This window comes from Serinus canaria, chromosome 5 (genome assembly GCF_022539315.1).
Source record: "Serinus canaria isolate serCan28SL12 chromosome 5, serCan2020, whole genome shotgun sequence".
In the NCBI taxonomy this organism is placed as follows: Eukaryota; Metazoa; Chordata; class Aves; order Passeriformes; family Fringillidae; genus Serinus; species Serinus canaria.
Genome location: NC_066319.1, coordinates 23,488,793 through 23,513,998, shown reverse-complemented (window position 1 = coordinate 23,513,998; position 25,206 = coordinate 23,488,793). Strand labels below are relative to the sequence as shown.

The following is a 25,206-nucleotide window of genomic DNA, read 5'->3' as shown; positions in this document are numbered from 1 at the left end:
CCCTCAGGGGACACAGGTGCGCAGAGCTATTTTTCTTTAATCACTCACATAAATTAAATTTATTCCTTTGCATTAAAATAATTAAATAAAGTTACGCCCTATATCTTTTAGTGCCAGATAATATCTTTAAACCTTTGGCTCACCATTTTGCTATCAGCTGCAAGGTATTTTCCAGGGTGTGCTTAACCAATTTTACTATTGTCCTGAAAAGTGTTCTAGGCAGAGAAATCCCCTGATAGCAATCAATATTCATGCATACTTTTAATCACTGTATCCACTGGGAATAATAATTTCCGGGCCTCTCTTGAAGTCCACCTGCCCCACACTAAGATGAAAGGGCCTTCCATGCTGTGGATCAAGTGGCACAGGCTTGATGCTTACCGGGATATTAAACACAAATTAAAATGGTTTGGAGAATATTGATGTGGGTCTGAGGTTGGCCAGTTGCTGGTGAGGGGGTGATTCTGCCAAGTCTGGAGCACATTGGCAAGGAGCAAGAACAGCCCTTGCCTTTCCTATATTCCCTAAGGGTTTTCTCCTGTTCTTTTTAGGACACGACACTACTTGCAAAGGTACAGTAGGATACGTGTTTAGGATGGAGGTGTGTGGTTTGGGAACATGGTTTGTGTGCTTTCCAGGTTAGGAATGATTTTCCTGGGTTCGTTGTAACTTGTCTACTGATTGTTGAACTTGTAGATTTGGAAAGTCTACTGCTTGCTGGCTGGCACATCACCTCAGACTCGGCTCTTTGTTGCTCCAACTTGGTTTCTAGCCAAAAACATCAAAGGGGCTCAGTGGTAAATCTGTGCTGCTTCCTCCCTGGCAAATGCTTGTTTTGTACAGTCTGCCCCCTGTAGAAGCAGCAAAACTGTTTGTGTTGCCCCAAACTGTCTTTACTCCAGAGTCCTATAAGTGAGTGTCATTCTGTGGTGAGGTATTGGCAGATCCACATTTCTGAAATTCTCCCGTGTTTGGCCGAGGCAGTTATTTGAGATTGGCTGTTGAGCAATGTAAATCTCTCTTGGCATTCAGACCTGTTCCCCACCTGCCATATTCACTGATGCTTGTTTGGAAACAGATGTACTTTTATTTGCACCTTCAGGAGGAAACCTTTACAAAACAACCTTAAAGCTACTTGGCTTTGGTATAGAGGGAAGAGTAAAGAACACCTAAAGCTCTGCAACAGCCCCATCAAAACAGCATTGACAATCTGTGTAGGAAAGATGGCTCAGAACAGAGATCAGGAACTCCTCTGGAGTAAGCATTTTGCAGTGAAACTGTCTCACAACTCCTTATCTTCCTTCAATACCAAAATCTCAGGGGATTCTAAAAAAGAGTCAGTGCTGTTAATGACTAACTCTGTGTAGCCAGGAAGGAAAGCAGAATTTAGGTGATGAATTTTGCTATCCATTTCTGGGAGAAAGAAACCTCCACTCTCTAATTGAGGAAGCAGATGCTTGATATCTTGTGTAAGGCACTCAGCTGGGAAGGCCCCTTATATTCTAACTTCTGTCTCTTACTGTTTTTTATTTGCAGCTCAGCGACATGTCCTCACATACATGGAGGATGCAGTGAGTCAGCTGCTGGAGAACAGAGAAGATATTAGTCAGTATGGCATTGCCAGGTTCTTCACTGAATAGTAAGTACATCAGGATGCTGCCAATAGGGCCAGCCTGAGGAAGGCTTTTGGAAACAGACAGAATACGTGGAGAATGGAGCTGGACATGTGCTGGTTATGTTGTGAATGCTGGATTTTACTGGGTTAGTCAATTGCTGCCAGAGTGTGTTTTGGAAATGTAGTGGGTTTTGTACAGTTCAGTACTTCTTCTATTACAAACATTTGTGTAAAGCAGTCACTGTGGGGAACAGTGATTTTAAAAACATGGAAAACCAAATTCTGCACCTCTTGGTCAGGACTGTTAGCATCAAACTGCTTAAGAAATACTGAAGCAAACTGTTTCACAAACTGCTGCTGGTTTCAGCAGCACTCATTCTTCCTTTTCTGAGTTGTTTGTCTCCTTGTGTGATTATTGTTCTGTTGAATGCTTTAATAGGATGCCTCTTCTTCCCTTAAAACCTGGGTAAGTCCTTAAGTACTAGATGTGAGCACTATCTCTTCTTACTAATTTGCAAAAAAATTATTGAGGGAAAAACTATGTGCTTTCTGTCCACAGAAAGTAATACTGACATTAGTCAGCTGAGCAAATAGTTGGAAACAAGAGCTAAAGAAAGATAAAGAGCAGGATTACAATGACCTCCACCCAGCAACAAGATTTCTTTACCGAAGTTGAAGGCAAGGTGGCTTTGAAATACCCTGCTGAAATTGTCATTAGGGCACCTCTGCAGATGAGCTTGCATCTAATTTCAAACTGACTCTTCTGTGCCTTTTCTAAACTTCTGATATATACCTCAAATATACTTCAAAAATTAAATGGTGAGCAAGAGGTCGTTCACACAGTGAAACTGTTCAAAATGCTCTGTAGTATTTCTTCATCTTGATGTGATAACCATTTTTTTTCACTTCCTATTCCTGTTCTACCTTTAAAAGAATAAGTAGTGATTCCAGACCATTATAATGAACAAAACCGTCACCATAGAGCAAAACCCTCAGACTGACTTAGGTGCTAGGGTCTTGTTTTTCCCATTTATTTTCAGAGATACGATTTTTACAATGTTTTTCTTGTTCGCACTAAGTGTCTTATGGAGTTTCTGATTTCATGAAAGATAGGAAAAGGATTAATTTTCATTGATTCTGTAATATAGAACTAGTAGTTCTCTTTTTTCCTTTTTTCTTTTATAAAGAAAGAAACTTTAGCTGATGAAACTGTGTCCCCTACCAAAGCACAAACAAGCTTAGTAATTTTGAGAGCTGTGAAGATTTGAAATGTGGTATTCTTCATTTTAAATGGAAAATAAAAGATAACCAGTATAGGTGTTGAATGTGAAGTTTCCTATTATGAAAATGTCATATATTCTGGCTCCCAGGGCTTAGTGGTGAGCCCTCACTGCCCTAGAGATTTCTGTTCATCCACTCAACTATCAACATTTGTTCCAGCTGTGCTTTGAAGGCTACACTTCTTTCCCAAGCAAATAAACTTGATCTTCAGTCTCAGCATCTTCAAGCTCAAAGATAACTTGTGAGATTCCAGAAGGTTTATGGCCACTGTCCCCATGTTTTCCATAATCCATGTTTTTCTGAAGGAGAGGATTGGAATGGGCATGTTTTGAAGTATGCTGCAGTGATTTGAGATGAAGGGACTTGGGATTAGGATGTCCAGTTTTTAAAATTGTGTTTTCCTTATTTATGCTGATTTAAAATTAGAGACCAAGCCCAGGGTTTAGAAAGCTAGCAGCCAGGCCCAAACAAGTAACTTTTTTAAAGTGTATATGGGGTAAAAAAATGACTTCTGTAACTTTTCAGAAGTTGAAATTAGTCTGTCAAGGACAGGTGTTAAATATTTTCCAAACTCCTTTAAGAGAACATACTTCTCAATGCAGTGATGTTCCATGGACTTCTCTGCTGGACTCACTGCTGAAGAGCAACCTGTTGGCATTTCCATCATGCATTGCAATGTCCCACTTTACCATAAGTCAATTCAAGTTTTTGAGCCAGTTACAACAACTTGGTTTTTGTGGTAATTAAGAAAACTTTGTTGGGACTTAGCATACCTGAGTGAAATTTCAGAATTGAAAATTTTGCAGTCATTTAGTTCTGTATGGATTATGCAGTAAGTGTTTTGCTGGCAATGAATATTTAATTTTTTTCTAAGAATTGGAATTGGGTATGTATTTCACTGCTCTCCACCATCTAGCACTGTGATTGCTGTTTGCAGAGGACTGACCTTGATCTCTACAGTTTTTCTTCAAAAATAGTTTTAGTCTTCAAGGATAGTTTTTTCTCCCACTTTATTCCAGTGTTCATTTGTCCCAATCATGTGGACATCTGCTTTCAATCTTGGAAGTACCTTCAGGCTTCCCTCATCTGGCTCGCTCCTGACCCTTACAGGAACAGGGATCAATCATTCTTCTGCCAATTATTCTACATCTTTTAGTTAAACAAGTAAAATTATGCCTCTCTTAGGACTAATCCTGATTTTATAGATATGCTGAAATGCTACTGGTATTTGTTCATTGCAAGCCTGAGAAATCTCAGCTCTGCTCTTGAATCTTCATGAAATGCAGACTCTTGAAAACCCTCTGTGTAATTACACACTAATGCTGCTTTGCTTCTTCCAGCCTGATGTCTGTGCCAACATATCTTAAAGGAACATGTTTCCCTATACATTATTTATCATCCTGTTTTCTTGATCTTTCCTATAGTGAAGAAAAACAGGGCCCTCATTCTAATGCATTTGATCATGCAGAGGGAATGTGCATAGCATCCCACTTTATATTTTCTGGGCTCTTAAAAGAATCTGTGTGTCTTTTTTTTTCATTTCAGCTTAAAGAAACAGCAAGAAAAAAAAATTGATGAAGAGACTTCCTACTAGTATGTTTTTCTTTTCTTGTAGGCTAACCCTTTGCTTGAAACTTTCTCTTCCAGCATGCAGGTAGATGTGCTGCTCTGTTCAAGACTCTTTGGAAAGATCAGAAATAATAAGCAGTTGTAACTTACATTGGTTAGGAAACTGTTTTTTCTATAACTGTAATTATTTGTTTGATAAATCAAACACAAGTGAACTGCAGACAAGGGAATGGACTTTTTTTTTTTTGAGTCTATGTTTTCTGTCAAAAAATAGTTCTCCTTTTCTTTTGTTTGTGGTGAAATATATCCTGACCTCCTGATAGCTGGAGAATGACTGAGAAGAAACTCTTGCTTTTAGCTTGCAGATGTAGTACTGCTTCACTGGACTCTGCAAACTGATGTCTGAAATCCCCTTTTTCTGTAAAGAGTGTCTCTACTGGCTCTAACTTGAATGCCCCTGCTGGATCTTACATGGCAATTTAACAGTATTTATCTAAGGAGGTATCTGTGATGTGTGTGACAGGGCTGAGGGTCAGATACAGCTTTTAGATCTGTTGTGTGCTTGGCAATCCAACATACCAGCTCAGCACTGTGTAGAGCCCTGTTTTACAGGAAGGAGCATTTGCTTTGTTCCTAGTGACAAGACTGACAGTGCTATATAGTTTGGGATCCTTGGGAAGGGAGATGTTATCATGGTGAGAAGTATCAACTTCTAGCAATGAAAGTACCTCATTTTCTCTTGTTGTATGGATTGGCTGGAACGATTTGTTCAACTCTTTCCTTAGGGACAAATATGATACTGCTCCTTTGGCTTTCTCTGGCAATAGACACAGGCTTTGGTATCAGACAAACTTTTGGCTTGTTCAGTCTTTTACTGCTGTACAACATTACAGAAATAAATCTGTAGAGTAAATAATGTCCTCCTTTTTAAAAAAGTCTCAAACCCTTGGGGGAGGAGGGCATGGGGGAAGGGCCAGGAACAAGACAGATGGGATGCCCATGAGAACTAAGCCACTCACTGAAGGCAGCCTTAATTGGCAACTGGAAATAAGCTGAATTATCTGATTATGAAAAGGAGAGATTCTTAGAGCTAGCTTAGAGCCATCAATTTTCTTTTTTCTTTGCATCTGTGTCTGTAGGCCTTATCATCGTCATCATCTTGCTGTCATCTGCTCTGCATCTTTCCCTTTTTCAGAGTAACTTGTTTTGTCTTGTTTGCAAGGATAGTGTAAGCTCTTCAAGACAGAAATTATATTGTACTGCATGTACTTTACAGCATCTAGCATTGTAGAATGTTGACTCTGTACTTTGTACAATTACAGTACAAACAGCGAAAACAGTAGTGAGAAGTCCTTAGGGCTTTGACAAGTTGTGCCAGATTCCCTTTCTGAGAGATTAGGTCATTCATTAGAATTTCTCAGTACAACTGTTTGGGGAAGGGGCATTGGTTGTTGGGGTTTTTCAGGGTTAGTTTTTTGTGTTTTGGGCAAATCAGTAGTATTTGTAGGTATTAATACTTTTGGGATATTACCTAAAATATTGATATTCTCTCTGATATTACCTTCTGAGAAATTGCAAAAACCCCCACAACATTTCATGTATTCTTCAAATACTGTCCTGATTCCTACATGTCTTCTGCTATGGAGAGAAAAAGATAAAATGATGCCACTCAGTGCAAGACTGCACGGAGCCTTGTGATCAGTATCAAGCTGCTGCTGTCAATGACCTAGCTGTGCAGCAGCCCTTTGGGCTGAAAATCTCAGCTGGGATAATGTGCTTGATGGTTCCTGACAGGCTTTTACTTGGGATTCCTTGACCCCTAGGGCACTGTGTACGACTGCTGTCTGCCTCTCCTTTGCTCTTCAGTTATCAGTGGAAAGAGAGTGAATGCACTTGTGCCAGAAGCTCTGAGGAGGTTTTGCAGCTCATGTGAATAAGTTGCTGTGGAAGAAACATTTTGAAAGTGTCTCTCCACAGACTACATGGATTTGCAGGACTGAATTTGCTGATAAATCTTTCTGGGGAATCTACAGTAATTGCATATTTCTCCACTAAGAGTGTTGCTAATGGACACAAAGCCTTTCTGTTAGTCCCTTTGTTGTCTTCTTGTCTCACCTCTACAGAGAAGCATTGTCAGAAGGGCAAACTCTCTTTCTTGTAATTGAATTTCTCCAGCCCACCTTAGAAATGGGATTTCAATACCTCCTGCCCACTGTGCATGGGGTATGTGTTTTGTATGAGAGCTATGGAAGATCTAGGGGTTGTGGATAACTCTACATGACATTTAAATTATGTGAATTTTGTCTGGAACCTGTGTATCTGTCACCCTATGCTTTTATTACAGAATTGCTTTATGGCAGAAACAGCATTGGGATTTTGATATGACGGCCAGGATCTATGAACTCCTGATTTTCCCAGAGTCGTTTCTCTGTAACAAACATTGCAACAAGTCCTAACCTGACAAATATGCTGATTGGGATAACTGCTGTTGAGTAAACAGCTGGAAAAAATGCATATATTAATCTCAATAACACAATTCCCACTGTAGTTTGCACATGTTGCCAATATATTAGAAGATGTAGTATTTTCTTACCTTATTCTTGAGAATCTTACAGATGAGTGGATATTCAGATGTATCCCTTGCAAAGAATTACAAGGGGGATAAAAAGGTAAAAAATCTTTTTGGTAAACAGGATTATCTTGGAACAATTGTAGCAAAGCAGTAACAGACTTGAACTTAAAAGAAAGCATTTACCAGTGATGCTCTATGTGGTAATATACTCTACGTAAGAAACTTTTCATACTGTTTGCTGACAAAAGAATCTGCAGGATTTGCCAAAGCATTTGAATGTTACTACTTTATATCAGCATCTTGTCAGCACAGGGTAGTTACCCATGATGTCTGCACTTACATACTGATTTGACCTGCACTGTGCTCTTGCTCTTTCAAGAGAGGTAATCACAATTTCCAGTGTGATCAGTGCAGTGTCATCAGATTATGATGCTCCTAGTATAGATTCACAGGAGTAGCAGTGCAGTCTTTGCCCACTTCTTTCCTATTCCTTCACATCATAGAAATTACATATTTACTTGTGGTCTTTTTCAGAATAGCTGCAGCAAGAGTTGGCTGACTACTTTATGGAGACCTTATGTAATTGGTTATATTTTATTTTTTTTCTTACAACCTTGAAGGTTCAAATGCAATGCATGTGCCATGAAATTGAGCTTCCTTTAGGTTAAATCCAACTGCATACAGGTGGTGTGGATAGCTAATAAAACTGGAAAGAAATTTCCCAAAAGCCAGAGTCCAGGAATGTGGCAAATGGTACAAGCATCAAGACAATATATATCTGAGTTAACTTTGTGCCTTTTCTCTGTGCTAGAGTTGAATGTACTATCTTCTCTCTAGCTTTAGTTTTTAACTCTAGTAAAACTCTTGTTTATGCTTCCAATTTTTTTATTGCTTTTCATCATAGTTGATGATATTACTAGTGCAAATTTGGCAAAGTATATGATCCCAGCTGGGAGTTAAGATCAGGCTTTTGTGACTTGAAATGTATGAACTTATACAGGCTGAGGGATGGATAGATTGAGAGCAGCTCTGCCAAGAAGTCCTTGGGGATACTGGTGGATGAGAGGCTGGACACAAGCTGGCAATGTGCATCTCACCCTTCCTGGGATGTCACAGAGTCTTCTGTTAGTTTTACTTTCTCCATCAGTCTGCTTTTTTTTTTTTTTTAATTATATCTGTGGTATTGGCTGGTTCCTGCCCTGTTCTTGCATTTCTTATCATGCATCTCTTGTTGTGGTTTTGTTTCTATCCTTGCAGAAGTGAAAGGGCCCTGAAGTCAGAATTGGAGAGCTCTGGAAATCTTATATTGTCCATCTTCCACTGAGAAAAGGTCTGTAGTAGAGTTTGCCGTGATGCAAGTAAGATATTCAGTGCTGATATGACTGTTTGACAAGCAACCTTCTCCACCATTTTGGAAAATTGCTCAGTTGTGCTTGCTGAGTCACTGTTGGAATATACAGGAGAAGATGAGAAACATAAATAGTGATACATGTACCACAGATGTAGTGGGACTATTTACAGTCTTGCATATGATCTGCAATGTGTATATAAAGCAGTAAATCTCACCTAATGCTTGGTCACATGCTTGAAAGATTGGATTTCCTGCAGTTTCTGGATGTGTTTTGAAGGAAACTGTTTTAGTAATGTGAAATTGGGAACTAGAATTCACTAGTAATGCACACAAGAATAGCAGCTTTGGAAAAACATAGCAGCGTAGAAAGTTTGGTACATGGTGTTTTTTCCCATATTATATGTGGGGGTTTAAAAATTATTCTTAAGAATGAAAGGCACAGTTTTATTATTTTCTGTTAGTAATATTTTCTTTTTAACATACTATTTCCTCCAATAAAGCTTTTGATGTCTCAAGCAATAAGAGTACTACTGTTGGATAGATGGTACCTTCATGAATAGCGGTACCTCTCTCTGTGTTACTAATTCGTATGATTTAGTTCTTTAATAAAGCACTTTGGTATGGGTCTAGGCTACTTCATGTATATAGGAGATCAGTTTTAGAGTTCTTGGCTTACATCTGTCTAAACATATAAGGCTTCCTATTAAATTGGAATCAAGTAGTGTAAGTTTAAGGAACACTTTATTTTTTCCCAGAAATACCTTTAAGGAAAGATGGATCAGAATTGAAGTGAGGGTTTGGGTTTTTGTTGTTGGTTTGGGTTTTTTTCCCAGTTTTGTGTTGTTGGAAGGACTTTTGTGTTTCTTCTTAGGCTGCAAAATGTTGAGGCATCACAGAAGACCTTGAGGAACATTTCTATTTGCTGTGCTAAGAATATATGTGTTCCCTTGTGGACAAGACCAACAAATGGAAATTTTTTCCTAAATTAGATATGCCAAACTGTAAAAATCTGCAAATGTTTTCAGCAATGGGATCAGATAAGATGCCATAATGGGATTCCTTATCCTTTACAGGATAAAATCCCTTAACTATGTCTGCATCTCCATAAATATCAAACACCAAAAGTCTTGTAAGCCTGAAAAATCCATTTTCGAAATGTGGTTTATCTTCCTTTTCTTTAAAAACAGCACTAAACAATAGCAAGAAAAGCAAAAACTCTAATTTCTAGAAATCTACATGTCTTCAGAGAACCTGAGGAACCTGAGATTTTCTGTCCGTGCTGTGTTGAAACCATACAGATCCCAGAATACATTAGTTTTAGTGACTTGCAATAAGGAGGTCCTGCAATTTAATGTTATTGTGTATCTTCAAGTGAATTAAACAAACTGTATCTGGTCAACACTGTAGCCAAGAAGTTGTAGTGAGCACAAAGTGGTTTAGCTAAGCAATCTCCAAATGCAGAGTTAGCATTAATGTCAAATGATGTAACTTCATCTATATTAGAGAATTTTGGCAAGGTTCATTTGTTGCCATGATGAAAATATTGGAAGCTGCTCAGTCTTTGATGTGCTATAGTTCCTGCCAAGGCAACTGAATTGGATGACAGAGTCCCAGTTGTAAATTTCTTCTTCTGAAATTCTCCAGGCAAATGAAGGCTGAAATGAGCAAATACAGAATCCGTTTGCATGGCACCAGTATCGAATCTCTTTGGAACACATATTCAGTTACATTTCAGTATTTTGTGCGGCATCACAGCCATAATATGATTGGGCTGCTACCTTTTAAAAAAACTAAAAGTCTAGTTTATTAAACTTGCAACTGTCTTACAACAGGAAGGTTCATACAGAATGGAGCAAGCAGGTTCTTACTTGTACTTATGCTTTGGCCTCAACTTTCTGAAAAGTCAATTTGCCTTTATATGGCATTTTGCTTTGATCTCAGGAGTTCAAGATGGATGCAGTTCCTCAATAATTTTCAAATCCATACTCCTCCTTTGGTGGACGTTTATGCTTTGGTATCAAAATCCATCTCCAGACGATGCCAATTCCAGAGCTACTTTGTGAACTGTTAGACAAGAGGAAATCAGAGTGCTACCTTGTGTGGCCTGTGGTTTTAATATAATTTTTCATCTTTGTGCCGTCTTGTCACCCTTGCCACAGGTTCACAGTATGGTTTCTGTGGCATCTTGAAGCCAGTGAATGAATTCCACAACACGACAGGGAGGACAGAAATACTCATTGGTTAACAAATGAAGCCAAAGAATGGAGTTCATGGCTGTATGATAATGAAGCTAACAGAGGACTTGCATCTCCCATACGCTCAGAATGTAGAGAGTTATGGAGCAGTTCAGAAGGAATTTTCTTGTTGCCCCAAAATTTCAAGTTGGACTACTTTAAACAAATACTAAATAGATTAGCTGGAGAGTTATCAGTTTTCCTTGTGTAGTTAAGATTCTGGATTGGTTTATTTTTTATGTATTTAGTTTAGGTTTGGGCAGAAAAAAACAGGTTTTTTTGAGGGAAGCTGGGTAGCAACTTGCAGTCATCTCCACAAAAATTAGTTATAATGGTGTTCATGCAGCCTTTCCTGTGGTATGCAACTTACACAGTTTCCTACTGTAAAAAATAAATTTCTGTTTATACCAGCAAGACCTCTCCAGACTCACTGAAAACACCATGTAGTCTGAAATTGCATCTGATCAGACTGAAAGAGCTGGTCATGGGTGATTGATGCTTATCTGTGAAGGCTTCTTTACTTTTTCCTTAAGCACCTTGGAGGGCTTCTGCAGGGCTTTTTATGGTCTTTCATTGTATGCCCTTTCCCATCTTCCTGAATACTAGGCTTCCCAGCTCATAATTCTAAGAAGAAGCTTTATTTCACAGTAGAAAGGGGCCCCAATATGTGGCCTATTATATCCATATCAGCTTGCTTACCCTTTTCAAACAGCTATTGTGTTTTAATAGGGCCCTGCCTGGCAGGGGGAGTCCTTAATTCCTGCTATGTAAGAATGGTCAGCTTGAGTTACAGCAAACTGCAGGATGCTGCTCTGATCAAAAGGCCTCTGTTTTTAAAGATTCCCACGTCCCCACCCCTCCCCATTTGCCTTTTAATTTTTTTTCTTATTTTTTATTCCTAGGCTACTAATTCAACACAGTATGGTCATTTTAGCTTGGGATTTGTAAGGCTTGAGGTGCTAAATTACTGACCTAGCATATGAAAAATTAAGGGAGAGGGACTCTAAAAAAGATAAAGGCTTTCTGGGTAATAACAAGCAAGCATGGCAACTCCTTTAATCCTTTCCTTCTCCAGAATCTGTAAACTGGTCTCAGAGGGTTTGATTTGCTACAAAGCAACATAAGAAAGCTTGTTCACTGCCTCCTCTGAGCTGTGTCACAGGTGCTGTGGTTAATTTCCTTCATCCCAGTACATGGGATAATCTTTGCACCACCTGTATTAAGTCTGCCATGAATACAGAGATTCCTAGCCTAGGTCAAGAAGTCTGAAAACACATAATTAAAATTTGTCGCTCCTTTTGCTTTTTCCTCAGCCTTCAGCTGAAGTAAACTCGAGTGCATGGAACAGAAAGGATCTCAAAAGATCCAGTCTCTGTGTTTGCAGAGTTATATCACCCAATCTTGCAAAAATTTTTTAATGTTAATGATTTCCTATCTGCCTAGTTGTTAAAAAAACCAATTATTTTCCCTTAAAGCCAGTCATCAGGAATAACTTTTTGCATCTGTTTTGTTTTAACACATTTCCAAGGAAATACCTAAGAAGCACGGCTAATTTCATTAGAGGAAGATGGTGGTTTCCTTGAGGCTGACCTCAGTGTCCCAAGTTCTAAGATCTGTGGAATTTAAAAAAGCACTTGAAACAATTTGAATTGAGGAATGCTCGTAGTCCTACACTGCTTTCCAAGGGGGATAGCTAAAAAAGCAGTCCAATGATTCATCATTGAAAATATTGTAGTACACTTAAACCAAGAGGTGAAAATAAAACAATCCTAAACTACATTCATACAGCAGTAATTTAATCACTACAATAGTGTTTTGTTTTTTTTTTTTTTTACCCAATTATGCTTCCAGTTTTAAGTGTTCCCTCTCAGGGTTCCTTCTAGGCAAGGTAAGCCTCACTTTGCTATCTCAGAGCATAGCCTTGGGCTGAGTGCAGTTGGTCATTTGGGGTTGCTTTATTGTTGTGGATGAGTTATTTAACAATAGAAATTGACTGTTTTGTAAAGCCGTTTGTATTTCAGTATTTTCTATTGCTGGTTATTTGTTACCCGTTGTAACACAGTCTCCTATCCTAATACTCCTGGTTATCCCTACTTACTGTTCTTTAGTTCACACAATGAAGCAGTCTTGGAGCTCTGGGTTCCTTTCAGATGGAGCTCAACGGGAAGATGTGTTCCTTCTGCAAATGAGCATTCAGTCAATGGGACTAGATTTAGAAGTAGTCCAGGGCATGTGTCAAGAAAAAACAAATCCTGGGATGCTCATGATGTTGACATCAAATCCTCTGCACTGTTTTTCTCTACAGACCTTTCAGTCAGTCTGAACATAGCCTCTAAGAGCAACTTTGCATTTGAGACTTCCTTATTTTTCCTTGAGATACTCAACTCTGCTTTAATGACTTAGACACTTGTGTAGCTGGCAAGAGAAGGGTGTGTGGGAGTGTGTGTGTGTGAGTGCTTCATGCTCAAGAAGCCTTCAAAATTTTTTCTTCATCATGCTCTTGATGGAAAGTGCAAGCAGTAATGCTGTCAATTAAGAAAAAATGGTCATTGTTCCTTGTTTTCCATTTGGTAGAGGAGGGGTCTTGTGAGCTTGTTCAGCTCTTTGCATGGTAACTAAAGGTGGCACCTGCTAGGGGGACAGCAGGGTCCTGGCATGCTCTTCCATCCTTCTCGAGGACTTGGGACTCTGCATTGTGCTTATTTGGCTTTGCCTGAGTTCAGCAGGCAGAGGCTAGCTGCTGTAATGGGTTTCAATTGAGATGTTACCATAGCATCCTGGGACTTTTACAATCTATTTTGAAGTCCAAAGGTTTGAAAAGAGTGCTTGAAAGTTTCTGGACTCTGGCAGGTTGCCGAAATGTAAACACACAAAAGACAAAGCCTCATGAAAGCTGCTCTGTTCAGAGAAGCAGCACCTGAGTCCTGGGATTCCCAGCACAGCCATTTTTGAGAGCTGGGGCTGTTTTATCACAGTTTCCTCCCAAACCTTTTTTCTTCCCCTCACGTGTATGTGCCATCCCACAAGAACAGCCTGGGTGTGCTGCAGGATGCAGCTCTCTCAGCAGTGGTGTTGGAGGAGACAGTTCTGGGGTCTGGCTGCTCTGGGGCACAGGAAGGAAAGGAGTGAGAAAGGCATCCTGAAGCCCCTACTGTAAGAATTTCTTTAGATATACCCGTCAGCTGAGAACCTTGCTTTATTCTTCTCTCGTCTTTCTTCAGGATTTTCTCACAAGTGAATGGAAAAAGCTGTTTTGTTAACAGAGTATCCAGTTGCCTAACAATTCCTGTGTGAAATATGAGTGCTCATAGTAAACTGGTGTTAACTAATGAACATTCAATTCAATTTGTAGTCTTGGTTTCAGCAGGACAAATAAAATCACATCATTAGTAACTGTTGTTACTCTTCTAATTTGCCTACTCTATTTACTGGTAATGTGGAGGACTGAAGCAATCATTAGGTTTGCAATAGGAGGCTTGGAGGCTAGCACAGTTGTTGAAAGCTTTCTTCTAGAAGGAATCTCTTGCAGATGGCTGCACTTTAAATGCCTGAAAGAGGAAAAAGAGAAATTAACCAGAGAAGTGAAAAATTATTTTCCCTGCTGCTGGGTTCCCAAACCCTTTTCTAAATGATTGAGAACAAAGTAATAACTTGTTGAGGTACCCTGGTTTTTGTCCTAAGTCTTTATTCTTCAAATCTGCTAAAAAGCTCTGGCCACTTAACTTTGCTAACAGTATGAGCTGTTCAGTGAGAGGAGGACAGATAGAGGGAAGACTGAGCAATCCTAAGGGAAGAATCTCAGCAGCTGTTCAACTTGCTGAGAATGCTTGAGCTTAATGGTTATGTTTGTTCCTTTATTGTTGATATCTTGCTGAAACCTCTGAATGCAGCTTATTTCTTTTCTGTATTCAAAAGATATTGGAAAAAAATATCTGTTTGCATGTATAAAAATCAAGGTAGGGTGTTGGTCATATGCCCTACCTACTGTTTGAATACCTGTAACAACTTTGGGTTGTCATAATTTTTCTTTCTTCTCGAAATGTTTACCTGTAAGATTGCCACATTAATGGTAACTTCATCTCTGGGCAGCTGTTAAAGAAAAGGTGGCCAAATTATTTTGGTACTGCCCATCTACCCATGATCTAAAAATTTCAACATATATAGTTTATTCAAAATATATAGTGTTCCTGTCCCTTGTAGTGATCTTGACCCTGTCTGAGAATAGATTTGTCATTGGGCTGCTTGCTGGATAGCTCCATCATGGGCTGGTTCTTTGAGATGAACTTTTACCACTTATAAAAAGGAATGTAAGTAGTAGGGTGTCTGAAATGCAGCATCTTAACTGGGATAAAATTCTGACTCCCAGGCTTGCATTCTTGAGCTTTTGGGGGAAAATCCTTCCACTGTATAGTTAAACAAAATCCTCCTTTACTCAGCTAGCTGGCGGCACTTGGCTGTCAGCACATCCAGGTGTGCTGATGTTCCAGCATATCCACCCACTCTTTTAACTGAGTTAGCAACAAATGATGTCATACCCTTCTGCCTGGTCGGTTTAAAGCCATCCCATGCTCAAAATGCAAGTGATGAGATTTTTGCTTATTAGAAAAAAAGGAGATATTTAGTAGGTCTGTCTGCTGTGAATTTGGCTTCATGTCTGGACCTTTCCATTACAATTGTGCCAGGATCTGCTTCCAAAATTTGCATGTTCTGTAGATGTTCTGAGCAGCATAATTTGGTGCATTTAATTGTATCATTGTGCCTTCATTTTCTTTCTCTTCCAAAATGTCTCCCTTATGTCTGTTATCTTTCTGAAAGCTGCCTTCTTCTATTACACCAAGTTTCTTCTATTTCATCTGTATCCTTCTTTTCTCCATCCCTCTTTCATCAGTGAAACAATGCAGATCAGAAATGAAAAAAGTCATACAGGCTGTGGTTTGGGATGAGAAGATCTGAAATTCCATTTCCAGCTTTGTCACAGGCATCTTGTGGGACTTTTTGCAAGTTACTTTACCTTACTCTGAACTTGTTCACTCTAAGGCAGTGAGCGACAGCACTTTGTAATGAATACTCTTTGCTTGCAATGATAGTCATGTAATTTTGGCATATTTTGATCCAGCATATGATTTATTTATTTACTTTAATCTCTTGGGACAATGGTTGTGCTTTACTTTGCATGAATAAGGTTTCATAAATATGAAACACTGTATTTGTCCATGATATTTAGAGGAAGAATATTCCTGATTCCAGGATTCAAGTGTCATGACAGTTTCTTAATCATAAGGTGACTGTACTTCTTTTATTTACATTTGCTTTTGGGTAGGGGGGCTAGAAACTGTGTTCTGTACTACCTTTCAACACATGACAACAGATTCTCTTTCTTCACACATGTTTGAGAACCAGGATACTAAAAATGAGAAATGGTGATTCCTTTTGTAAAATCTGAATGGCTTCTCTCCACACACACACCCACACCCACTCCCAGTTGCTACATGACTTTTTAAATTTTGCTCAAGTCTGTCTGGTATAATTCTCTTTCAAATGTGAGACCCTTTCCTGTATTCTGAAGAATAAAGTGATTTAAAGTTTTTATATTAAAAGAGGTGATTTAAAATTGCAGACTGAGAGGGTTCACACTGACCACCAGATTTTGTCTGTTTCGGAGATGCTACCTATGGAGAGGATCTGCTGTGATTAAAGTAAACTTGTATCTTTTCATTAATTCTCATCTATGAGGGAAGAGTTAAGCTGCTGTCCCAAGTGAATGTTTTAATGATCTCTCTGGAGTGTTTCAAAGCTTTGTCCCACTTGCATGATGCCAAGTGAAATGCACAAAATCTATCTTTGAGGCAACCCTGTCATTATACCTTTTGGTATATAATGTTTGTATTTGCATTTCTTTTGTTCTTGTATGTTGAGCTTTACCATGCCCAAAGGAGAACCTCTTGCACTTCAGAGAAACCTTTGTAAGCTAGCCTAAAGTGCTTACAACTCATATTTTAGAAATTTATACTAAAATACAAATACACGAGTGTCAAATTGAAGATTCATCGTAATGACCAATTACTTTTTTCAAAATGCATTAGTGGAAATTGTTGTTTAGTGGTGTGCCAATCAGCTTTTCATCACAACTGCAGTAAATTTTATACAGTACATTTTATCCAATGGTCAATTTTCAGTAACCTAGAAATGACACCTTGAGGCTTCTCTTAAAGAGGACTTTTTTGTGGCTTTAAAAAAACTGTAATGAAAACAGCAGTGAAGTTCAAAGGTACTAAAAGAAAGGGCATCTTCTGGTCAAATAAACAACAGTTACTCTTGGCAAGCCATTTTCCAATGGATTGTTTTCAAATAAGTGGGTGTTGGACATTCCTTGCTGGGATTCTTTAGAATGAATTTTACTTTCACAAACCTCTAATTCCTATAATTAAATTTCAATGTGTGGTTTTTGCAAATAGAGTTCTCTCTAGAGAACAGATGGGTATAAACTTTGGAGATTTGGTTTCACAAAATGTAATGGCCAGTGGTTTTCTTGCTGCTGTTCCAATTGTTCCCAGAATATTCATGTTGGTTCAGCTTTCTAACATTCTTGTTTTGACTTTCTGTCCACAGTTTTAACAGCGTGCGGCAAGGAACACACATCTTGTTCCGTGAGTTCAGCTTCGTCCAAGCCACCCCTCATAACAGGGCATCTTTTCTTCGGACCTTCTGGAGGTGTTTCCGAACTGTGGGGAAAAATGGAGGCAAGTATTCCAGCATCTGCTGATGTCCTGTTACCTTGACATGAAAATCGTTAGCCAGGCCATTAATGCACTACAAATACTGGTCCTTCACATTGCATTCTAATATTCTAACTTTATTAATGGGGAGAGAACATCACATTTCCCTGTAGAATGGTTAAAAATAGCTCCCAGAATACAGCAGTGTAGAAGCACCTTGTTGCCAATGCTACTTCTGTAACAGAACAGCATGTCAAGCAACAGTAGATCAGAGGGAGGACATTGTAGGCCTGTGCATTGAGATGGATAGGGAAAAAAATGTGCTGGAGGTTGGTGGCTGGCACCCAGAGAAGGTTAGAATATCCGGTGTGGAGCGTGAGGGAAGGGGGTGCTGAGATTCTCAGCCAGTTGGGCTCCTGAGTGCTTTCATTAGGAGCCTGCAGGAGGCTGGGTTCATAGTGGTGTGGGGCAGTTAACACTGCCACCTGAGTGGTGCATGAATAGTCCTGCCACAGCTAGATGATGCTGCAGAATTCTGATGGCTGTGGAAGAGGGACCACTGACAACTGTGTGACCTCTTCCCCAACCCTGCCCACAAGGAAAAAAGCTCCAGTGCCAAAATAAATGCTCGGCACTGTGCTATCATGTCTAGCTATTCTTTTATTGTACTTGGTATATTAGGTATTACAGAACTGGCCAGGGTTCAAAATAAACTCCTGTAACTACATGCAACTAAAATTATGTTTTGTTTCACTTTTTAATTTAGTATTTTAAGCAAATACACTGAAAGTTGCTCTGCAAATACGGATGTTGATGGTTTTTTTTTTACTATAAGCCTCATTTTTTTCAGACTATTCAGTCTCATTTCTTCTTGCAGGAAAGACAAGAACCATCTCTTAAATATAGATAAAACCTTGCCTTCTGGCTAAGCTTTGCAACACTTCTGCTTTTGATGAACAGAGTTTGCCAGACCATGAATAAAGACTTTTTTGACGTGTGCCATCTAGATCTTTGGCAATTAAGCAATCATAGTCAAAATGACAAAATCTGTACTAAGCTGCTGAAGTACCTGACTATGCTATCTGTAATACCTTCTTCCCAGTGAGAGGTACTTTGTTATGTCATAAATAATTTACTTTAGCTCAGGGATAATATTTTAAAGATTTGAGATAAAATATATGATACTAATTTAACAGTATGCAGTAAGGACATACCTGTTTTGAGATCGGGTCATAGTCAGGAAAAATAAAATGTAGACTCCTAGAACATATTTCTGTGGGGGAGTTAGAGATAATAGTGTAGTCATCCACCAGAACTGCAGCTGTTTGTGGTAAACCATATTGAAAACTTGAGAAGAAGCTCTCTAATGCAAAGTATCCACTGCACTACTTTCAGTGTAAGTTTTCATCAGGCTTCATTTATCCAGCACCAACCTCAGCCAGATGAAGGGCACCTGGATTTGTTGGAAAGAATGGGCAAGTTTTAGCTTCTTAATATCTCCTTTAACTTTTAGTAGGTTTATGTGAGTATGGAAAAGGCCATAGAAGAAAGTGTAATCACCAAGGTACTTTGAAGAGAAAGGGTAATAAGCACAGGAACAAAAGCTCAGCTGGATGTTGCTAAGCTCTGGTTGTGGCCTAAAAGGAGTTCAGTGTGTGTTTTTCTAACTTTGAAGTCCACTAGCTTCACTTTTTAGTCTGAGTAAATATTACATGTTTAACTGTATATTTATACATTTACATACATTTTATTTTTACACTAACCAGAAACAGAAATGCATCACTTTGGATAAATTACTGTCAATATTTTCATCCACTTAGTCCAATTTCTGTGGTTCTCTAGTCATAATTATAGTCTAGAGCCTTGATATTTTTCATTTCAGTTTTACTTGCTATGGATTTTTTTTTTTTTGTTATACCTGTGTATAAAGGAATTCATAACATTCATGGCCACCTAAGAATTAAACTCATTTACTGAGAAGCTGAACCTATGCAATGTGGTGGGTGAAATATGGTCATTACCACACTCAGGCATAGAGTAGACCTAGATGTTTTTTCTTAGCTCTGTTTGCATGGGAAACCTATGCTGAAGCAGACTCCTGGGAGGACCTGTGGATCCATGGAAAGAGGAGCCCATGCTGGAGCCCGGCTTTGCTGGCAGGACTTGTGACTCCATGGGGGACTCAAGCTGGTGCAGTGCATTCTTGCAGGACTGTACCCTGTGGAAGGGACCTACTCTGAGAAGTTTGTGATGAGCTGCAGCCCTTGGGAGGGTATATGCTGCAGAAGTTTGTGGAGGAGTGTCTATGGAATGCCATATTGGAGCTGGGGAAGAGAGTAAGGAGATAGAAATGGCAGAGACAATGCGTGACAAACTTTCTGGTCTCCCTGTGTCACTTGAGGGAGGGAATGCGGTAAAGAAATCAGGCGTGAGGTTGAGCCCAGAAAAAAGGGAGAGCTGAGTGGAAGGTTTAAGATTTGGTTTTATTTCTCACTATCCTACTCTGATTTCATTGGTAATAAATTCAATTTCATTTCCCCAAGTCGAGTCTGTTTTGCCTGTGATAGTAACTGGCCAATGATCTCTCCCTGTCCTACTCTTGCCTTAAGAGCATTTAATTATATTTTCTCTTGATTGTCCAGTTGAGGGGGGAGAGTAACAGAGCAGCTTTGGTGGGCACCTGGTCAGGGTCAAACCACCACAAGGAGGTAAGTAAGTTATGGAGTCCTGGTAAGAAATTCTTCTTATGGCTATATACTATGCAACAGAGCATGGGACAAACAACCTGCTGTTTCTGAAATTAGCAGCAATATAGCTTGGGCTAACATAGGAATATTGCTTTTGAGACCTGAACTAGAATTTCTGCATTCGATGCCCTGTGTGAGGTGTATGAAGTGTTATTCATCAAATGGTCACTTTTTGTCAATGGAATTTCTGTGTGCAGAAAAGGATGAAAATATACCCTTTGTTTTCTACAGCACGATTCTTATCTGCCCCAGTTTTCTCTCTGTGTTTGTTTCTGAGCAGGGATTGCTCCATTCTTTGTCATTGATTTGTGTCTGTGAAGAACTATAAAAGCATCTTTTGTCTTCCTTTGTCAGAAGTACATTCGCTAACTTCCATGTTTTCTAGGCTGTTCTTGGTTTTATTTGTTCCTTTATCATAAAAGTGTTTACTGCTCTTTTCCCCTCTCAATTACTTTACATTTCATTCCAGATTTAAATTTCATGTTTTAGGAGTAGGTGGTGGCTTTTTCTTAATTTTCTCCATTTGTGGAGAGGATCCCTGATAAACGACATAAATACCAACCCTATGAGGTTGTAAGTCCACCTAATAAATAACTTACATCAAAGCTTGTACCCGGCTGGAGGAAAGCAAGGGAGAATATTAAAGATGTAAGATGATGCAGTTTTGTGAGCTTATACAAACTCACAAAACCCCAAACAAACAAAACCCCCATATTTTCCCTTCTGAGTGTGTTATTGGGATTTTAGAAAAGTAGTCAATATCTCACAAATAAGTTAAGTGATTGCTTAATCTGGCTGGTAGCTGTTCCTCCTTGATGCAGGGAAATTTCCTGCTTTGTCTGTCAGTCTTGACCATGCCTTGACTTGGAAAGTGCATGTCATTCACCCAAGAATATGCACCTAGCCATGAGTTTTCAAATGCCCAGTAATAGAGAAATCTGTCTGAACACAAGCAATGCTTAAATGTAACAATCTGTATGTGTGCAGAACCATTATACAGTAACTGAAATGCACTAACATTACTGTTTCTCTTGGGAAATTGCTGTAGATGTTGCTTTTCTACTTAACTCTTTATCCTTTTGAGTTACTGGGAAATAACTCTTCATGGAGAAATATAGTATGTTTTATGTTATTTTTCTATGATGTTAGCTCTGTTACTTGATGGTTACTTGATTGTTAAAGTCCTTTTGTTTAGTTTATTTGTCCATTTATTTTTAGTTTTGTCTCTGAATAGTAAGGGAAATTTACTAGCTTCAATAAATGTGATGCTAACACTTCAAAAAGTAAAGAAAAATTTGTTTGGGGGGGTTGTTTGTTTATTTTTCTTAAGCTAATTTCTTTTTGGTGATATGCTAGATCCATTTTACAGGATTTTACAGTGGGTTTAGAAGCTTAGTAAGATGTAGAGTTCTATTTTCAAGTATACATAAGCATATCTGGGATTCCATGCATTGGGAATGTGATACCAGGACTAGAAGGAAACAGATGAATGTGATCCAGTGTCAAGAAATTGAGGTTTCTTGGTGAAAAATACTTTACAGAATTTCTTGTGATAGAATCATAGAATATCCTGAGCTGGAAGGGACCCATCATGATCACTGAATCCAGTTCCTGGCCCTGCACAGGACAACCCCAAGAATCACACCATGTGCCTGAAAACATTTTTCAGATGCTTCTTGAACAGAAGCTGTTGCCACTTCCCTGGGGAGCCTTTTCCAGTGCCCAACCACCCTCTGGGTGATGAACCCTTTTCCTAATATCCAGCCTAAGTCTCCTCTGACTCAGCTTCATGTCTTCCTCAAGTCTTGTCCCTGGTCTTGCCCCTCTCCTTCCCCTTGTGAGGATGCTGAAGACTACAATGATGTTTCCCCTCAGTGTCTTCTCCAGGCTGAACAGGGCAAGTGACCTCAGGCCCTCCACATATGACTTTCCATCCAGACTCTTCACCATCGTTGTAGCCCTCCTTTGAACAATCTGTAATACTTTAATGTCTTTCTTATATTGTGGAACCCAAAACTGCCCCCAGCACTGGGGCTGAGGCTGCCCCAGTGCAGAGCAAAGTGGGACAATCCCTTCCTTTGCCTGGCTGGTGCTGCTGGGCCTGATGCTCCCCTGGACAGGGTTGGCCTTCCTGGCTGCCAGGGCACTGCTGACTCATAATCCACTTTCTGTCAGCCAGGAATCCTCATGTCCCTTTCCTGTGGCAGTGCCCTCCAGTCTCTTGTTCCTCAGTCTGTCCACACATCCAGGGTTGCCCCACCCCTGGTGCAGAATCTGGCACTTGCCCGTGTTAAAATTCATATGGTTGATGAATGCTCAGCCCTCTGATTTGTTGAAGTCTCTCTGCAGGGCCTTTCTGCCCAGTTGAGTATCATTGACAAACTTACTTAGTATTCCTTTGAGTCCTGCATCTAGGTCATTTATGAAGATGTTGAGAGCTGGGCATAAGATGGAGCCCTATGGAAGCCCACTAGTGAGAGGTCACCAGTGAGTCTGTTACCCCATTCACTGAAACCCTTTGGTGCCCTCCTTTTAACTTGTACCAATGATACGCAACGCTCACAGGGGTGGTTAGAGGACAGCTTGTGTTTGTTGAAGTATAATGATCAGTTAGCAACAGATTTCTCCCAGAGGAAGGCAGAATGGCCAGAAGTCTTGTTTTCCCCCTGCTTGTGCTTAAATTGACCTCTTGGAATCTATCTGACCTGCTCTTTTGAATTGTCTGTTCCTCAGGACTCTTTAATTAAAACTGTGCTTTCTCAGTTTAAACGGCCCCTGCAGAGTTCTGCTGTGAAGCCTCATAAGGTCAACATATGCCTCTCCCAACCCCCATGGCTTTCATGTCTTGTTGGTTTTCTGTTTTTAATTAAAAAGAAAGATTTTTCCTTAAATGCTTTCCAGCCAATTAGAGAAATTTTGCACTGAGAAACTTGTTCCAGGCCTGATGTACTGAGAAGTGAACAGAAAGCTCAGTCAGAACCATTGGCACTTCTTTTCTAGAGCCCCAGCTTTCTTTGGTGCTTTTCAACAGCTTTTCTCTTTTTTCTTTCTTTGCACCTCCCCCCCTCCCAATTTAGAACTGCTTCCAGCAAAAATAGCTGTTGTTTGATACCTTAGACTTAGCACTGAAATGTAAAACTGCTGCAGAAAGTATATGTTAGACTATAATGCCTGAGAATCCTTTTTGCAGACACTTGCCTCCCCTTCAGACAAAAGATACTGTTCATATTGAAATAAAATCTTATAAAATGACCAGGTTTCTTTCACATTCATCACATGGTGTGATGGCTACCTCTTTGCTTCTGCACACTTGAATTAGGAAATTGGAAGCCTAGCTGTCTCTGGAGCTTGTGGATAGGGAGGTTCACCACAACCAAGCACACAAACTATGTCATGAAATGAGAAGAGTGGTAAGCCTCTATGACTAATTCTACTTGAGTTTGCCAGGAAGGCTAGATTCCTTACAAAAATTAAAGAAATGTCTTATCTATATAATTCATGCAACTTGGAGATGGAGAAGAGCTAAATGGACGACTGTTCTCCCAGCTCAGTTTTGAAATATGCTATTTTAATGCATTTTTGCCAACAAGATTACTTTCCTGAGGTTACAAAATCCTTTCCTTTGCTAGTGTCATTGTAATGCTTCCATATGTTATTCTTTATATTAAATTACTCTGACTTTTTTTACTCCCACCTTTTTAAGCTTTTAGACTATCTTCATTTTTAGCTTAGCCAACCTCTACTAAGTGAGATGTTTAGAACAATATGGTGATGATCACAATAAATATCAGAATCTTTTTTCATTTCCTTTTTGTTACTAAAACCAAATCAGATTTTTATACCATGTTATTTTAGGAAATCTTTTATGAATCAGTGAGGTCTCACAGCATGTCCTAAAGATAAGTTAGCTGTGTTTTCTGGAAATTCATTCTGCAGCAAAATAGCCTTGGCTGAAATGACTGATCTCTAACCTTACTAACATCGTAGTTCCTTCGCACTACGGTTACAGCTGTTGCTATTTATGATTTATCAGTGTAGCTCTGCCTGGAAGCACTCATGACTCTGGAGTATCAGGACAAAGGATTTCTGAAGCTGGGGAGAAATAAGTAGAGGATTACATTTTAGAGATGGTGAGATATATCTACAAGCCGTTGTAAGTTAAAACGTCTGCATTACATAGATCTAAAATGCATTGTGGTGATCATTTGTAGAAGGGGGTCAGTGATGGAGTCTTCAGCTAGTCTCTCCCTGAATTCAGTTCATGTCATTCTGTCCAGGTGGTTTGTAAAATTAAATGTAGTATACTGAAAATCCTTCTTGTCTAATCCGGTTTGGGTTTATTTTTCACCCCAGTATTATATTTCCTTTTCAACTGTCTCTGAGCATACACCAGCTCTTCTTAATATTCAAATGGTTTTTTTCAATTTCATATTCCAGATGTGTATCTCGCTAGATTTTTTTTTAAAACCAGTAAATGTTTCTGTTTGTTTTCTAATGTTTTCTGGCTATTTTGTGTCTTTTGACACTTCTTCACTGGTTGTGTCATTGGCAAATTAAATTAATATGTTCTTTGCTTTTTGTCCCAGTTGAGCAAAACATTTAAATAAGCAGTGATCATTGTTGCATTCTGCTAAGCAATTATCTAAAATTCAACTGGTAATTATTATTACTATTTGCTTTGCAGTCTTCTGGCAAGCTTCCCATCCCTATGACAGCATTCCTATTCAAACCAACTGAAATTAATTTTTTTAATTACGACTTTTTTAGGTTTCAATGTAGTCTTGAAGAGTTAGTATTACAAATTGTGGGGAAGTTCCCTGGAACAAAACTGGTTCTAGATTGTTTGACATGGCCTGGGATTCTGAATGCTCCATGTTTCTTATATTAGATAAACTTGGTCTATCTCTTCTTTCACTTGTGAATGTCTCAAAAGATGATCAGTACATTTCATATGCATAGGTGATCATCTAGTAGAATGTCTATGAAGTCTTAGTTTCATTAATTAATATGTTTTATGATATTTTCTGATCTATTCTTCAGCAGCAGAGCTGCTGAAAGGGAGAGGTAGAGAAAGTAGATGAAAATCTTGTTTTGTCTCAGTTCCTTATACTGTGACTTTCT

General features: G+C 39.2%; 1 protein-coding gene across 2 annotated transcripts in view; it reads left to right on the top strand.

The window, feature by feature from the left end:
• The window catches only part of CSTPP1 (centriolar satellite-associated tubulin polyglutamylase complex regulator 1), a 79,001-nt gene that overhangs the window by 7,470 nt on the left and 46,325 nt on the right, over window positions 1-25,206 (top strand). For both annotated transcript variants that reach the window (XM_050975192.1, XM_030240796.2), the window contains exons 2-3: window positions 1,537-1,639; window positions 17,232-17,362. In XM_050975192.1, the coding sequence (XP_050831149.1) occupies window positions 1,537-1,639; window positions 17,232-17,362 (234 nt within the window). The remainder of the gene's footprint in view (window positions 1-1,536; window positions 1,640-17,231; window positions 17,363-25,206) is intronic.